The sequence below is a fragment of the Danio rerio genome, chromosome 12 (genome assembly GCF_049306965.1).
Source record: "Danio rerio strain Tuebingen ecotype United States chromosome 12, GRCz12tu, whole genome shotgun sequence".
Taxonomy (NCBI): Eukaryota; Metazoa; Chordata; class Actinopteri; order Cypriniformes; family Danionidae; genus Danio; species Danio rerio.
The window spans coordinates 14,588,344-14,607,427 of NC_133187.1; the positions used below are offsets into that span (position 1 = coordinate 14,588,344).

Sequence of the window (19,084 nt, forward strand, 5' to 3'; positions counted from 1 at the left end):
GAGACTCAAAGATCCGAGTCAGTAAAATTATTTGAACTTCCCATCACTAGTGAACAATGGAGATAGAAAATATATAAAAACAAATAAACAGCTGTAAACAATCAAGTAATTGTCAGCATCAATTAGTTAATGCAATAATAGCATGTTAATTTGCCCAGCTTTACTTTGCGGTATCCTCGTCAACATATTTTTTTTCTTCTCTGGAACCAGTTGAGAGTTTCATTGGTTGTGTTTTATATCATCATTTTGCCGAAATGTCCACACTGCATCTTCATCATTCTAGTAATGTAGGTGTTTGAACTGAAACAGCTTATATTAATTTACACTTATAAGGGGCAGGGTTGCTTTCTAACAATAAACTACAGGTGGTAAGTTCAAACCCTTCACCCTGCTATTTACAATGTAAAACGATAAAAAGAATGTGATGGCTAGTTCATTGTATTGCAGCAATAAAATAAATAATACATTTTGATAATCTATAAAGATATTTCATATATTTAAGTATACCAATGGTCATGACACCTTGTTGGGCTTTAAACACGTTCTTAAAATATGCATATTACTTTATATCTCACCTCTCCCAGCACAACAATCATCTTGATGCCTGGAGTGTCCTGATACCTAAGCACATGGTCCATGAATGTGGAACCAGGAAATCTGTTGACAAAAGTTGCACACTTAGTTGCTGATTACTTTATGTGTTCAAATAACTAATAAATAGTATTTTCTAAATCTAGATTTACGAGGTTGTGCATATATATATATATATATATATATATATATATATATATATATATATATATATATATATATATATATATATATATACATATATACATATATACATATATACATATATACATACATACATACATACATACATACATACATACATATATATATATATATATATATATATATATATATATATATATATATATATATATATATATACACAACCTCTTAAATCTAGATTTATATATATACTGTAGTTGAAGTCAGAATTATTAGTCCCTTCGATGTTTTTTTTTTTTCCTTTTTTAAATATTTCCCAAATGATGTTAAACAGAGCAAGGGAATTTTCCCAGTACGTCTGATAATATTTTTTTTTTCTTCTGGAGGAAGTCTTATTTTTTGTATTTGGCCTAGAATAAAAGCAGTTTTTAAATTTTTTAAAACATTTTAAGGACGAAATAATTAGCCCCGTTGGGCTAACGTTTTTTTTTTTCTTTTTTTTTTTGATAGTTTACAGAACAAACCATCATTATACAATGACTTGCCTAATTACCCTAACCTGCCCAGTTAACCTAATTACCAATCAGTTTTGCTTAAGTTGCACACTAGTTTAATTCTGTAAAGGTATCATTATAAATATTTTGTATAAATATTATTAAACTACAGGCCTACATCATGCTGACAATCAAAAACAAAACTACATGATATTACAGATAGATAGACAGACAGACAGACGGACGGACTGACGGACGGACGGACGGACGGACGGAGGGAGGGAGGGAGGGACGGACGGACGGACGGACGGACGGACGGACGGACGGACGGACAGACAGACAGACAGACAGATAGATAGATAGATAGATAGATAGATAGATAGATAGATAGATAGATAGATATTAATCTATTTACTAAAATGAACGAACAATAAGCAGAGCATTTATTACAGAGTTTATTTATATTTGTTAAATTAGTAATTGTTAACAGTGTATTAGCTGGTGTTAATTAGTTTATTAGACCAGTGGTCCCCAACCTTTTTATCACTGCAGACTGGTCAACGCTGGACAATTTTACCACACACTGGGGGGTGGTTGGTCGTAGATTGCTAGGCGACCATCAACCGTTTTATTAGAGCATGACAAGTCGACAAAACATTGCAGTCACTCTGATACAAGTTTTACTCATGGAGAAAATTACAAAGCACTCCAGTGTTTGGGTGAGATAAGGGGGATAATTAGTCTACCGAAATGTGAATAATCCATACAAGCTAAAGCTGATTGGTCAGTTCTTTTTACGTTACTCGCGGTGCACATTTGGCATTCATTCAACCGGGTGCGTCTAGAAGACAAGAGCGCACACCTCCATTGGAAATAACAAACTTGCATGAACTAGAAAAGACACCATATGCAAACGGCCACTTAAAGGCCGCCGTCATTCTCCAGCAGTTGATCTTCTTGCACAGATATGGTATATTGACCTGATTTGTTGACAAATTGATTGTGGATCCATTCCCTGGCAGCTTGCAGGTCCTTCACTGGGCCTTTTCCCCATAGCAAAGAAGCTTTCCAAAGACGTCTGTTTCTTACTCATTTTGCAGCTTGTGGATTAAATTTGGGTGCTCAGGTAACCGAGATGTAAGCAAGAGAATACAGTCATTCAAAATAAAAGATTTTCAAAAAAAAAGATTGTTCAGACTCAGATAATAAATAAAATGAAAATAATTAATGATTTCTTGTACGGACCGCTACCAGTCCATGGCCTAGGGGTTGGGGACCACTGTATTAATAAATATTTTAGTTTTTAGTGTAATTAAATGTTTTATATTGTTTATTCTTAGTTCATGTCAGTAAATACATTAAATGACATTACCTAATGGAAACGTATTGTAAAGTGTGACAAATTACAGAAGGTTTGATTTAAATAACTTCAATTGTTTTATATGAAGAACAAAACACTGTAAAAATGTAAAGTAAGCCGCAAAGCTTGATTGCCAAAATTGTATATCATAAAATCTTTTCTCAAGGTAGTTATTTTATAAGCTGTTTTGGTTGTTATGTTTATTCGTCTTTTATGTCATGAGATTAAGACATGTCCTGTTTATTACCTGTCCCCTCCAATAGCAACTCCCTCATAAACCCCATCTGTAGTGTGTGAGATGATGTTGTTGAGTTCATTGGACATCCCTCCTGAACTGGACACATATGCCACACTGCCTGGCCTGTACAACTTTGATGCCAGAATATTGTCAAGCATTCCACCTGTGTTCCCAATCTTAAAGCAGCCTGGCTTTATACCACCAACCTAAAACATAAGAGAAAGAAAGTTATTGGTAAACTGTAAAAAGAATTTGGTAAAAACTGTACAATTAACAAGGCCGGGTCACGTAACAATATGTTATACAATATGACAGACATTGCAGCTCTCTTATTTTACTTTCTAATTTTGGGTTTAAATGTGAAATGAAGATTTGTGTTAAACTTAATTTTCAGCTACAAAGAATTGATTAAAAGAAAGATAAATATCAAAGATTTTGAAATACTCACAGTAGCAGGTCCAATGATAGTGACGCCCTTTTCATCAGCTGTTTTGATAAGTTTGCGAGTCAGAGCTTCAGGAATGCCTTCAGCTATGATGGCTATAGTGCGTATCTAATAAACAAACAAAAAATTTTATATATATATTTATATATATATATAAATATATATATATAATATAATATATATATTATATAATATATATATAATATATATATATATATTTATATATATTGGTTATTTTTTTAAATCTGGTAGATAAAAATTATAATAATAAAAAAAGTTCAATAAGATACATAAAAGAACTAAAAATGGATGCATTTTGTGTCATTACTAATTGGAGTCCTAATATGGGTGTTGGGGAAGTTATTTCAAACAAGTTATTGATTACCAACTCATTCAATAACTAATTCAAAATTATTCAAATATTTCAATTACTTTTCCAATTACTTTGTCTGAAAAGTAAATTTTATTATTTGGCTTAACACTAATTAGGCCAAATTATTAATAATTATGGCTTAACATTCCAATAAATCATTACCGTCCACATAGGCAATAAATAAATTAACACTTTTAATTATTTAAATTTGAGTCAATAGGGCCTTTTTAGTAAAAGAATATGTAACTATTAAGAAATTGTAACTATGATGAAAGATGAAACTTTTAAAAACACAAAATTTCATGCATACATTGTTATAACATTCATTGTTTCTCAAGCATGTGTTTTTATAGTTGAAAAATCTACTTATTATGCAAAATATCTAAATAACAAAAATATGTACAATTACTCTGCTTCTCCGGTTTCATACCATACATTTTAATGAATTAATTTATACATTAAGGACAATCCAGTTTTTATTAATTTATAAAGTTTCTTATTCAATTTTCTAAAAAACTAAGCTGACTCAAGATTTAAAAAACAATACTGACGCTATTTGTAAACTCTTAATATTGCAATTGACTACATTTCCAATTAATGAAATTTTCATTAATTCATTAATGCGGCCTCGTGCCAACGCACACCTCCCACCAGTGCCGATATACAGCGATATCGCACTGCTACTCGTGTATATATAGACCTTTTTTTGTAATCCCTAAATTGTCCGCAATTTCTGGGCATTACCACCACAAAATCAGTCATTGAAAAAATCGTGAAAAACTAGGGAGTCTTATATACATGAACAGCAATGCTCCAATTTTAATTTGATTAAAACAATACTCTGATTAAGAGTCAACCATGTAAACAGAGATTTTTCTGACAAAATCAATTTTTGAAGTCAAAATCACAGTAAACAAAAATCTAATTCCTATTCCTATTCCAGTCACATTAGTGAAGTGCAGTACAGACATGTGAACACCTTATTCAAACTGTTACAATCATGAAGGATTTTCGCTGCGATATTGCGACAGGATATTCCATACCCACAAGGCTGTTGGACACTCAGCACCTTCTGCGTCAGTCCAGCACCACAGACAACAGCATATCCAAGTGTTAAAGTGCATGCAAGTGAAGTCCTAGGAGATCATTACACCTGCTATAACCAAATACAAATTTACAAATTCTGTCCTGAAATTTCAATAAAACAATTATCTTCATGGAATCCTTACTTCATACTCTTATCCGGTAGCTCAGAGTTTGTAAATGGGCCATGAATGAAATGTTACTGAATGAAAGTCGAATAGCTAAATTGTAGATGATGACGAAACATTTTAAATGAAACACCCAATATCACATGAAACTCTAGAGAAAACATTGGATGGCTTGGCAATATAATGACATTAATGCATCTATGTATTATAACATGTAAAACAGCTACATAAAAGGTAACATTCTTAAAGCAACTCATAGCACCTTATATTTATATATACCTAATTTAAATGGTAAATGATAACTGAGGTAATTTTGGTGAGCCTGTGAAAACTGTGGCTTCAGTTGCCTTTCATTTGCTGACAGAATTGGCACCCGGTGTGGTCTTCTGCTGCTGTAGCCCATCCGCCTCAAGGTTGGATGTGTTGTGCTTTGCAAGTTGTAACTAGTGGTTATTTGAGTTACTGTTGCCTTTCTATCAGCTCAAACCAGTCTGGCCATTCTCCTCTGATATCAACAAGGCATTTGCTTCTACATAACTGCCATCACTGGATATTTTATCTTATTTCTCCCAGTAGATCAGCAGTTTCTGAAATACTCAGACCAGCCCATCTGGCACCAACAACCATGCCACGTTTGAAGTTACTTACATCACCTTTCTTCCTCATTCTGATGCTTGGTTTAAACTGCAGCAGATCATCTTGACCATCTCTACATGGCTAAATTAATTAAGTTGATGTGATTGAAATTTGTGTTAAAGAGCAGTTGAACAGGTGTACCTATTAAAGTGGCGGGTAAGTATATATATATATATATATATATATATATATATATATATATATATATATATATATATATATATATATATATATATACACACACATACACACACACACACACACACACACACACATACATACATACATACATACATACATACATACATACATACATACATACATACATACATACATACATACATACATACATACATACATACATACAGTGGGTACGGAATGTATTGTTCAGTCAATAAAATTGGATTTTCAGGATTTGTTTCATTACTTTCCACAGGACTGATGTTACTGTGATTTAAAAAAACAACTGCTATTTTAGCTAGCAAGTGGAAACACTGCGCTGTCAGTATGGGATATTACCTGAGGGTACTGAAGTGTTTCCATGGTACTGTCGAAGGCTGAGCGAAGGGAGGCAAAGTTAATGAGTACGTCAACATCTGGATGTTTCTTCATAGCATCAGCCATGTTCTTATAGACAGACAGTAAGATCTCCTTATGACCCCAGTAAAATTTCTGCTTGTGGTCACCACTGGCACACACAAAAATGAAAAATCATAAAACCATGCTTTCAAAATTACAGGCAAATCCTAAGGTTATTTTTAAACGTACTGACGTGTAGGGGTAGACCATTGCGACAACAGAGGGTTCATCACGAGAACACACGTAATCAAAGTCCAGCATGCCCTGAACTGCCTGTGTCTGTATGCCACACACGATTACCTTGGTCTGTCTGCTGAACAGAGTCGTGGGTTTAGCTAAAAGGGGAGGGACAATATTAAATTCAACTGATTTGTCAATGCCAAATCAAAACTATGTAAATATGAACAGACATTAATTTAGCCATGCACAAAATATGTTTGTTGCTTCATCTACATAAACTTTATGAGGTTCTACAAAAGGAAAACAACTGACATCATCAAAGCTGTGAAAGATTTCCAAAAATTTGAAAACAGACAGAGAAAATGAGAATAAAGGTGTGGTCAAATTTAACAATGCTTAGCATAATTTAACACGCAAAATGCTGTCATTCCATTAGAAATATTTGCGCATTTCAGAACAAAAGGTTACTTGCTGAACATGCTCGAGTGAAGTCATTCTTGTTGTTATGGTTGCCTCTTGATTGTGTTTGGATCTCTGTTCCGTGGATTCGAAATTGCCATTTTTTTCATAAAATACATTACTATTCGTTACTATTTTTCTTTTTTTATAGAGGACGAACACACCATTCATACCATTTTGAAACAAATCTACTCAAAATGTTTTATTTCTTGAGCATCCACTTCTGGCTTCTCGTTTATCCTGCTAGCATCACTAGCCAGCTAAAGCTATCAGCTTTTTTCACTGTTACTGTCTTATGCTCTTCACCCTGTATAATGTTGCTGTATAAAGATCTTAGTTTCTGCTTTGCTCCTGTTCAGATGCCTTGCTTACTGCTCCGTGCTTTGCACTCTTGCTTTTTATATTTCAAACTCTAATTTTACCTCAAATAGCTTGATTCAACATTTCAATGTTGAATCTACAAACTCTCTGGAATATAACTTTAACAACAAAAGTGCAAGTATCGACTAAACAACCTCTCGATACCACCAGCTTACATTTCTGAGACATGAAGTACAGACGGCTGTAAAATTCCCTGTGGCTGGTATTGATTGATTCTCACTGCTGCACAAACTGTCGCAAACTTCTACAAAAAATGCAGTTCTTAAAACAAAGTTACTCGCGATCTGACTAGAACTGCCAGATCACAGAGGACTGCTTCACCATAGACCCGACAGCATACAGCTGGTGAGTCCTGTAAATCTACTCCAGCTACAGTTTTGAACACAGAAAAATAAAATGGACAGTTGAAAATGAGTATGATGGTATAAACAAAGCAGGAGACCAAAAGTCTCACAGGGCCAGATCCAGTGGTGGAAAGAGGACTAAAAAATCATACTCAAGTAAAAGTACCATTACTTGTCTAAAAATGTAGTGTGAGTAGAGTAAAAGTATCTGTTGTAAATATTACTCAAAGTATGAGTAAAAAGTAGCCATTTCAAAAGTACTCAAGAGTACTGAGTAGTGAGTATTACACTTTTAAAAGCTGATGCGTTAACCTTTAATTTGTGCATGTGTGGGTAAACAACATTCTGTAGTGCATCGAGTTATTGCCCAGCAGGCATACAACACCATAAGACATTAACATTAGGTTAGATTGTCTAGCCAGCATCTAAAGACAATGTTCTTTGTTCAATAACAACATCAAATGATGTTGATATTTGGTTGACTTTAGGTTGTGTTGGAAAGTGACCAAAATCCAATGTCGAGCCAACATCCAACGTCATTTTGGCATCACATGCTGACACTTCCATGATTTCCATGGTAAAACAAAATGCAACATCCCCATGACACTGGGGTACAACTTAATACTGACATCATGTTGACATCTTGTGCTTGCTGGATGTTTAAGGCAATTTTGATCATCATACAGTAAACATCTGTCATCTTCTCATTAGTGACATGCAGTCTTTGGGTCAACGCATATAAAAATTTAGGACACCTTGTACACTTTTAATGCTTCCAAACAGTTTGCTGCAATTATAAAGCACACATGTTTTGAGGTAGGGTTGGGTATCATTTGGGGTTATTTCAATACTTTTAAAATGGTACCGGTGCCAAAACGGTGCAAAAGTTATTTGACAAAAAATATATATTTTAATCATTATAATTGAACAATAACAAGTTTAAAGTAAACATCAATTCATATATATTATATATTTGAATTGCCTAATATATTTCTTTTGATCAACCCTATTTTGAGGTAGTTTATTATGAGGCGATATAATTTCTATGTGTGATTTAATTGGACAGGAATCACAGGACAGATTTTTCTAATCCCCATAGACAAGAAAAAGTAGTGACTGAAGGTTGAAGAAAAGTGGTGGAGTAAAAGAACTGATTACTGCACTAAAAATTTACTTAAAGGAAAGTAAAAGTACACATTTTTAAAACTACTTACTAAATTACAATTTCTGAAAAAAAATACTCAATTACAGTAATTTGAGTATTTGTAATTAGATACTTTACACCACTAGCCAGATCACGAATCATATGCTGCTACATTAGTGTCCTCTACATCAACTATAGCCTGGACTCAAATACAGCTTTAGAACAGATATAAAGCTTTGAGTAATATGGGTGAAGAATCCCTAAAAGAAGTCAGACAGAGATCGCGTGACTCAGCAGCTATTTCTGCATGGAACAGGAGATCAAGACTGAACGGACAGTGGAATTCAGCACCGATCGCAGCCGAGATAAGGACATGTCACTGATTGTTGGAGATTCAATAATCAGGAATTTTAGGAGCAGGGCTACAATGGCATACTGCTTCCCTCATGTTTCTGATGAAAAACCTGAGACTTGAGAACATTTTTAAGAAGCACAAGACTGCCACACAGATTGTCATCCATGTGAGGAAGAACGCCATTAAGAAAGAGCAATCAGAACTGCTTAAGAAACAACAATTTTTGTAAAAAGTGCTATACAAATAAACTTAAATTGAATTAAAATATATTGGATAGTAACTGTAGCATGATGGTGCAAGGTATAAAAGTGTCTTCTGTTTGATTTTTTTCACACTTTTGACAATGAAGAATAGGCCATTTCACAATATAATTATTTCTGTCATGACAACTCTGTAGACAATGATAATTAAAATAGACAATGAAATAAACAGACATTTTTTTTCCACACCATGGGCTATGGGACCACATGTTTTTCTATCTAAAGTACGTGCACCTAGACTACCTTGCCTATGTATGCCTGACCTACCTTCCCAAATGGCTTACACTAGTAGACACAAGACAATATGTGAGTCCTGGCTACTTTGCTGACTGGCTTAAAACTAGTGAAATTGACTATGTGTGACCCTTGGCTACTTTGCAGATTGTGAACTAGATAATGTATGAGTCTTGGCTACTTTGCTGACCAACATAACACGAGTGGACTAGACAATAGCTGCATTTTCACTGTCGGGCCAGTGCAAGCCAGGGCCTTTATCGGGCCAATCGCCCAGGAGGTTGAGTAGTGAGGCCGAAATCAGGTCGGGTTTCCACTGTCGGGCTAGCAGCTCATCATGCAAACCCTGCCCCCAGAACGTCCCCCGAATCAAACGTCACACAACCCGCCCAGTTCAGTCTACATGCACAGGCCTATGTGTTTCCGTTCATTAAATTTGTTTACTCGCAGACCGACTGTTGGCATCGTGCATTGAGTGGTTTCACCACTAGCGGAGGGACCCAGCACAGTGAGCAAAGCCATCCATAAAATAAAACCACAGAAATTATCTGATAATAACTCGGTATGAAATGTATTTTGTAACTTCCTCCCTAAAACATATTCATTTTTCCCTATGATATATGACACTTAATAGGTAATTCCTCTTTATTTAAGGATGTTGCAAACTTTTTCTGTGATCTTAAGTCAAGTAAAGTCTTAAGTATTTCAGCACATAAGAGGAAGTAATAAAATATAGCCTATTTTATGTTGCGCTCAGCAGCTAGGCTATACTATAATGAGGCTCAACATGTATTTAAAATTAAATTTTTCCATTTACCACGTCATATAAAAACATAAACAATTGTTTGAGGACATAGAACACATTTTGTATTTGCAGTTTTCTCCAATTGTTTGTAAAGCGGCGCTGCGCAGGACTGGGTGACAGAAAAGATAGGCCTTTGTAAAAATTAAAGTTACATACAGTATAGCATAAAAAAGGTTTAATTTATGTATTGTTTATACCTACATAGCTATAGCTTTTGTTTTGTTTTTTATATAGATTTATTTAATTTATGTGATTTTATTATATCCTATATTTGTAATTCTTTAAATTATTTCAATATAGCTTAGGCCATTTTATCGAGATATGCATTTGTGAGGGACCGAGCCAGCACGTACAGTAAGGGGCATACAAAAAAGAAGATTTTCAAAAATAATTATTTTTAATAAAGTCAAAAAGGTTTACAAAAAGTTCAAAAATAAATTAATTAAATAATTAAATCAATTGAAAGAACAATAAACTAAACAAGGAAAACAAACTGAGTTCAAACCAAACAAATCATGTCTAAACCAAAAACAGAACTCCATGAAATGACAAGACAGACCACATTTATAGCACAGGGACTAGTCCACATTAAACAAGAAGGGGGAGACAAAAACAAACAATTTACAAATACAATAAACTAAGCCAAACATTTAAATACAAATCTAAATAGAAGTTAAAGAAATTATAAATAAGGCAAAACTAAATATAAATCTGAATAAACAAACATTGCAAATCATTATTGAACCTAAACTAAACATGAGCTCTCCCTCCAAGCCATTAAGCCAATGGTATCGGCAGGCGGAACCAAAAGACGGCATCTCGCGGCACGTCGGACCTTTACTTGGGCGGACCACACCCGGAAACTGTTCCTCGTCGGCACTGCAGCACGGTAACTTAAACTCAAAAGAAAACTAAATTAACAAAACATACAGTACAGATAACTGATTTTGTGTGCACCCAAAATAGTAATAAATGTACTGTGAATAATAAAGAAAGGTAATGAGAAACTGAAAGTGTATGAGTCTTATTTAAATCAGATATGAATGAAACGAAAATGTATAAACACAATAACTGAACTGTGACCAATAAATAATCTTAAATGAATAAGTATAACGTGTGTGTGTGTGTGTGTGTGTGTGTGTGTGCGTGCATGCCTCACTCTCAATGTGTGGCCACCACACTGGCCATCACATACTCCCTCCCTTCGGGAATGTCACTGGCACATCGGGACAAGTAGTCAGCCGTAAGGTTTTCTTTGCCAGGGACATGTCTGATAATAAACCGGAAGGGCTGCATGGCCAGGTACCAGCGGGTAATACGACTGTTGGTATCTTTCATTTCTTGAAGCCATTGTAGAGCTTTATGATCAGTCTCCAGTATAAACTCCCGGCCTAGCAGATAATACTTTAAAGAGTCCAAGGCCCACTTCACAGCCAAGCATTCCTTTTCCACAATAGAGTAGCGAACTTCCCTGGGGAAGAGCTTTCGACTCAGGAAGGCCACTGGGCGTCGAGTGTCAGGGCTGCCCTGTAGCAATACAGCTCCCAGGCCTCGATCTGAAGCATCAGTTTGCAAAACAAAGGGTTGGTGGAAATCAGGGTTATGCAAGACAGAATCTTTACTCAAGGCCTTTCTGAGATCTTGGAAAGCTGCAACAGTTTCTTGGGTCCACTTCAGCTGATTGGGACTCCTTGAACCAACCATGTCAGTCAATACTGCAGCCCGCCCAGAAAAGTTGGGAATAAATCTGTGATAAAACCCAGCCATACCCAAAAAGGACCTTAACTCCTTACGAGTTTGTGGCTGTGGACACTCTTCAATGGCCCGTACCTTCTCCACCTGGGGTCGGAGCACCCCTTTGCCGATAACAAACCCCAAGTACTCTGTCTCTGCCTTTGCAATGGTACACTTTTGAGGGTTAACTGTCAGGCCGGCTGCCTGAAGGCGTTGCAGAACTTCCTGGAGATGCTGCAGATGTTGCTGCCATGTGTCACTGTACACCACAATATCATCCAGATAAGCAGCCGTAAATGGTAGTCCTCGCAGTACCTGGTCCATTAGTCTTTGGAAGCTGGCCGGTGCCCCATGCAGTCCAAAGGCTAGAACCTTAAAATGGAATAGGCCCCAGGGTGTTTTAAACGCAGTGAGTTCTCTGGACTGTGGAGTCAACGGAATCTGCCAATAACCTTTTGAAAGATCAATGGTGGTTAGAAACTTTGAGGTGCCCAGTCGATCAGTGAGATCACTGATTCGTGGAGTAGGGTAAGCATCAAACTTGGTCACGGAGTTGAGGTAACGAAAGTCTATACAAAACCTTATAGACCCATCCTTTTTCGGAACAAGGACCACAGGGTGGCACCATTCGCTTTTAGAGGGTTCTATAATTCCCAGCCTCAGCATCAGATCCACCTCCTCTTTCAGCGCTTCTTGGAGACGTTCAGGGACCCTGTAACTCATTCTTCGAACTACAGCATCGGGTTTCAACTCAATATTATGTTCAATCAAGGTGGTAAAGCCAGGGTATTCTGAGAAGACTTCTGGTAAACAAATTTCTCTCACCTCATGCTGTTGCTGTGGAGACAGGTGACTCAGATCCACATCTCCTAGAGCTGACTGAGGCAGAAATACTTCAGAATCATCCTCTTCTTTGACTTGCCGGATCATCAAGCTGTGGCTAGATTCAGGAGGACGAGGAAACCATTCTTTAAGCAAATTTATATGCAGAGTACGTGTAGAATGAGCATGGTCAGATAGAGCAACTTCATAGGTGGTAGGACCTAGTTTCCTTTTAATTTCATATGGCCCCTGCCATTTTGCAAGCAGCTTACTTTCATGACTGGGCAACATCACAAGTACCTTCTGACCGGGCTCAAACTGCCGCTCCCGAGCGGATTGATCATACCAGGTTTTCTGTCGTGTTTGAGCTTCTGCCAAATGAGACTGAGCTAGTGCAGACATCTTTTGCAAACGTTCCCTCATCTGAATCACATAGGATGCCACATTAGTTTCATCATTTCTCTGTGGGTTTCCCTCCCAAACTTCTCGGAGTAATGCTAAAGGACCTTTGACTTCATGACCATAAAGCAACTCAAACGGGGAAAATCCAGTGGAGGCTTGTGGCACTTCCCTGTAGGCAAACAGAAGATATGGGAGCCATTGATCCCAATCAGTGCCAGACTCACCAACAAACTTGCGTAGCATCTGCTTTAACGTCTGGTTAAATCTTTCGGTTAACCCATCTGTCTGGGGATGATAAGGAGTGGTTCTCAAACTCTTGATGCCCAGCAACCTATAGACCTGCTTCAGAAGATTCGACATAAAATTAGTCCCTTGATCGGTTAGAATTTCACTTGGAAAGCCAACTCTGGAGAACAGTTGCACTAGACAGGTAGCCACGTACTTGGCCTTAACTGACCTTAAGGGAAACACTTCAGGATACCTAGTGGCATAGTCAGTCACTACAAGCATAAATCGGTTACCCGAACGACTTTTCTCCACTGGTCCAACTATGTCCATTCCCAGTCTTTCGAATGGAGTGCCTATGAGTGGCAGTGGTTGGAGAGGGACCCGCCTTGGGCAGTCAGAGGACACTTTTTGACATTCAGGGCAGGTTTTACAGTACTGGGCTACTTCTGAGTTCAGACCAGGCCAATAGAAGTGTTTTCTGATCCGGGCGATGGTTTTACGTTTCCCCAGGTGGCCAGCCCAAGGAATCGAGTGACCCAGAGTAAGGATAACTTCACGGACACACTGTGGTACCACCAGTTGTGTCACTTGTCCCATCTGACGATATAGTAGACCCTGGTACATACAAAATCTTTCCTTTGTCTCTCCATCAACAGTTTTTCCATCCTCCTGCTTTGCTCTCTCCAGATAAGGAACAAGACTGGCATCCTCTTGTTGCATCTGCATAATGTTGACCGGCAGCTTAAATTTGGGTGAGAATTCAGCAAACTTATCAACAGGCATTACGGAAGCATTATATTGGATTTTCTCAAACCGTTTCTGTCGTCTGGATTTCCTAGGTTTAGTTGAGCCATCGATTTCTGCATCAAAGAATGGTAGCGTAGCAAGCAACTCTTTACTTTCGTCTCTCTTATGGCTCTGGGCTCGAGTAACAACCATGTTACAGGTGGATGGTGGCTGCAATAAGTCCCACAGTACTGGCAGGTCATGCCCCAAGACTACAGGGAAAGGTAGGTTGTCAGCTACACCGACCTCCAAGTAGTAAGTCTGACCTCTCACCTTCAGATAGACCTCTGCGGTGGGTAGCAGCTTTTCGTCACCATGCACACAGCGGACAGCCTTCAGGTTGGTGTAGCGAAGGAGGGCTGGAGAAATGCACTTCATGTGTACCAAAGTCTGATCACTCCCGGTATCAACCAAAGCAATCATTTCCTTTCCATTAATCTCAACAGTGGTGCTTGCTGGCGAGCGTTCAGCTTTAGGGGCTGGCTTTGCAAGATGCCTGGGCACATAACACAGGTGAGTATTCTTGATTACATTTCTAGGGCACATGGGCTTGGTATGACCTTCTTGATTACATAGGTAACATATTGGCATTTTCCTATAATTCTTAGGAGCATTGACAAATGCGGGCCCTCCTCCAGGAGGCTTACCAGCACCAGGGAAGTTTCTCATAGATGGCTGGGGAGGATTTGCTCTCCGGTCATCTCGGCTGGATTTCCACCACCAGGACTGATTTCTCTGACGTGCTGCCACAAACACATCTGCCAGTGTTGCCGCTTGTGAAGCCGACTGTGGATCATGTTCTCGTACCCACACCTGTAGCTCTGGAGACAACATTCTCAAGTATTGTTCAAGAATGATCACTTCACCAATTTCTTCAATAGACTTACTTTTTGGCTGCATCCATTTCCCATACAGTTCTTTTAACCTCACATATAGTTCTTTAGGGCTTTCAAGGTGTTCTACTTCAAGAGACCGAAACCTCTGCCTGTAGGTTTCTCGACTGATGTCATATTTCCTTAATACTGCAGATTTAAGTTCATCATAATTCAAAGATTCATCAACATCCATGTGAACATAAGCAGCCCGGGCCTTACCCGTCAGAAGGGGAATCAGATGAAATACCCACTCCTCTTTTGGCCATCGGCAAACTGCTGCCATTCTCTCAAAGGTAATTAGGAAATGCTCAACATCATCACCATCAGACAACTTTTCCAATTTAGGCTCTTTGAGTGGGCACTGACCTGTATCACGGGCTTCAGCTCCCTCTCTCCGACAGGTACTTGACTGAGATAATGGCCTACTTGGACCAGCACCCTCATCTGGGTGATCCAAATCATCATGAGATGTTACCAATGTATTTGGAACAGTAGTTGTGCGGGCCTGCACCTCCAGCTGCAACAGCCCAAACTGATGATGGAGAGCTTTGAATCGGCGTTCCTGCTGGGCCAGCTCTGCAATCCTTTGTGCTTCCTGAGCCTCCATTTTTGCCATGTGAGCTCTCAACAAGCCTGTCAAGTCAGCTATTGTTGGTTCTGTGCATTCAGTCTCCACATCAAATTCTCTCACCTCCTGTAATTCTTTATCCCCCAGCTCTTGTGCAACTTCATCCAGTTGCTCCACTGAAACAGCCTTTGGGGCTCCTCTTCGTCCTCCTCGGTTCATGGCCCAGAAAGTTCACCAAGGAAAAAAAAACTCTGCCCCCTACTGGCAAAATCCCACTTCTGACACCACTTGTGAGGGACCGAGCCAGCACGTACAGTAAGGGGCATACAAAAAAGAAGATTTTCAAAAATAATTATTTTTAATAAAGTCAAAAAGGTTTACAAAAAGTTCAAAAATAAATTAATTAAATAATTAAATCAATTGAAAGAACAATAAACTAAACAAGGAAAACAAACTGAGTTCAAACCAAACAAATCATGTCTAAACCAAAAACAGAACTCCATGAAATGACAAGACAGACCACATTTATAGCACAGGGACTAGTCCACATTAAACAAGAAGGGGGAGACAAAAACAAACAATTTACAAATACAATAAACTAAGCCAAACATTTAAATACAAATCTAAATAGAAGTTAAAGAAATTATAAATAAGGCAAAACTAAATATAAATCTGAATAAACAAACATTGCAAATCATTATTGAACCTAAACTAAACATGAGCTCTCCCTCCAAGCCATTAAGCCAATGGTATCGGCAGGCGGAACCAAAAGACGGCATCTCGCGGCACGTCGGACCTTTACTTGGGCGGACCACACCCGGAAACTGTTCCTCGTCGGCACTGCAGCACGGTAACTTAAACTCAAAAGAAAACTAAATTAACAAAACATACAGTACAGATAACTGATTTTGTGTGCACCCAAAATAGTAATAAATGTACTGTGAATAATAAAGAAAGGTAATGAGAAACTGAAAGTGTATGAGTCTTATTTAAATCAGATATGAATGAAACGAAAATGTATAAACACAATAACTGAACTGTAACCAATAAATAATCTTAAATGAATAAGTATAACGTGTGTGTGTGTGTGTGTGTGTGTGTGTGTGTGTGCGTGCATGCCTCACTCTCAATGTGTGGCCACCACACTGGCCATCACAGCATTGTTGTGTTGAGCCTATGAAAGTAGACAAGTAATTTGTAAAGTGTTATGTCTTTCTGTTGTATTCATATTTTGTATTATCTCCAAGATAAATTAAAAAGAAGCCGCTCGCGGCATCAACAGAGCTGTCAAGCGAGCACTCTTATGCCCGGCCTCACACTCACTTACAAGCTTTTAAGTTTTAACGTGCACATATGGCACAAACACACCTTTTAAGCTTGACAAAAACTCTCAACAACCTTTACTGGCTGCTGTGTCTTTAATATGGTGTAAAGATTATTATGCGTTATCAAAACATCAAAGAGGACGGTGCAGAGAAATGTCACTTATTAATTAAAACTTTATTATTTATGCAACAGCCTTACATTTAAAAGGGAAACACAAGGGCTATTAGCAAAAAGATTCTTAGCCTGTTAGGTGTTTTATGGAATAGCCTATCTTAATCTAACCAGCTATATGTTTTCTTTCCCTTATTTACTAACTAAATAGTTTTTTTTTTTTTAAAGTGATTCACACAATATTCCTCTTCACCATTACAATATTCGTTTATTAGTTGTGAGGAGTGCAGAATAGTTTTGAACTGTATCTTATTGTTCTTAAAGTAATGCACTGCAATTTTGTCTGTCTAGTGAGTGTTTGCTTAGATAAATACAAAAATTAAAACAACAAAAAAGTACAGTGAGAGAAAAACTTATTCTGTGTGAATAATCTTTAAAAGGGTCTTTACTGTGGCAATTTATTTTAAACAGAATATTAGTTTCATGAGAGACAAGCAGGGATGACAGTCATGTGACATCAAACTCTTTGTTATTGTGATGAATGCAAAAATACACACAACAGGTTATAGAGGTGTAGGTGAGTTTAAATCCAGGCACAATATTGCAGTGGCAGCCAGCAACAACTGAAAATGGATTTGGGCTACAACAGATTCACCTAGTGTAAAAAACACTGTTTCACTTACGTACCAGATCCAATTTGGCAATTAGACCATATAAGCACATTCAAGAGTAGTAACACACATTAAACATTACACACTTCTTTCATTCTGAATTTCAGCAATATTTAAGAATAAAATCAGAGGATCAGAAGTAGCTATTGCATAGTTCACAAAAAATCACTGCCATGCCATGATAAGACACTGTGCAAAGAACCAAAATGTTGATCACCCTGAATTCTTACCTTTTACTGCTGCATTTAACATGACTTTACCAGACCATGAATGGCAATGAGTGGAAACTACTTAAGATAATTAACAGAGAAAGAAAACATGATAGCATAAATAGAAAGAAAATTAAATTGAAATTAAAATAAAAAATGTTATAGAACAAAAAGAGTAAAAAACAAAGATAAATATAAATCTTAAAGGGCCAGGAAACCCCCGTCTTGGCAGGGTGTTTTCACATCTCTAGTTTGAAAAAAGTCAGGAAAGTTTTGCATAAAAATGGTAGTTTCTGTTTGGGCACGCGCTGATTTCCACAGAGGCAAAGCAAACACAGACACAGGGTAGAAACACAGTGACTGTCTTTACATAGAAATCAGTAATTAAATTATTTGCCAAACTCTTAATTTGTCGACTTTAACTGCAGTTTGGCACTTTCACTTGGAGAAAAAAAACTACACATTTCTCGGTAACTTAGATGACCTCTGTAGGTAGCGTAAGAAAGCAGTGTGTGTATAGACCATCCTGTCACAAAATTTGGAAAATTCTACACGACAGTAATAGTGTGATTAAGGTGATTCCATGTTTACACTCGGAGAGCAGCAGTGATATTAACGCACTGTAAACTTGGTAACAACGTAATTTTGACTAAGGTATGTCTTTAAAAACTGAAAGAGTACTGCTTACGATACTAACTAACTTTGCCATCTGAATAAAAAAACAAAGAACACTGATCGCATACACATACCAAATCAGTAGAGACTTGACAATTAACACAAACTGGAACCGTGTCTTTTTTTAAAAGGAGACAAGCGGCAAATCCGGGTTTCACCATTTACAGATGCGAAAAGCTTTCTGGTAAAAAATTTTCCTTACGAACTTATTTCTGTCGCGTGTCGCATGCATTGAAATTCACACGCAAGTTCAGCTGCACTTTCATAGAGGAGAAATAAAACAAAACTTTCGCAGCACATTTATAAACAAAACACTGATGACCATGTCGCCAAAAAATTCTTATTCCTGCACTTGTTTTGGCAACAAAAATGGAGTCTCTCTGCCGTCTAAACACTGTAACAGGTACAAACAGTCTTCGAGGCGAGCATGCATATTAATGAAGT

General features: G+C 37.4%; 1 protein-coding gene across 10 annotated transcripts in view; it reads right to left on the reverse strand.

Annotated features, from left to right (window-relative positions):
- aclyb (ATP citrate lyase b) overlaps positions 1-19,084 on the reverse strand; it is a 157,850-nt gene that overhangs the window by 94,489 nt on the left and 44,277 nt on the right. For 3 of the 10 annotated variants that reach the window (XR_012387883.1, XM_073918300.1, XM_001334159.6), the window contains 6 exons: positions 17,987-18,046; positions 6,265-6,406; positions 6,012-6,180; positions 3,276-3,380; positions 2,837-3,033; positions 576-657 (listed from right to left, as the gene is read on the reverse strand). Coding sequence is in view for 9 of the 10 variants with exons in the window: in XM_073918300.1 (XP_073774401.1) it covers positions 576-657; positions 2,837-3,033; positions 3,276-3,380; positions 6,012-6,180; positions 6,265-6,406; positions 17,987-18,046 (755 nt within the window). In the remaining variant the exon portion in view is untranslated. Of the gene's footprint in view, positions 1-575; positions 658-2,836; positions 3,034-3,275; positions 3,381-6,011; positions 6,181-6,260; positions 6,407-17,986; positions 18,047-19,084 lie in introns of all 10 variants that reach the window. The other 7 variants (XM_073918299.1, XM_073918302.1, XM_009306539.2 and 4 more) reach the window with 4 other exon arrangements.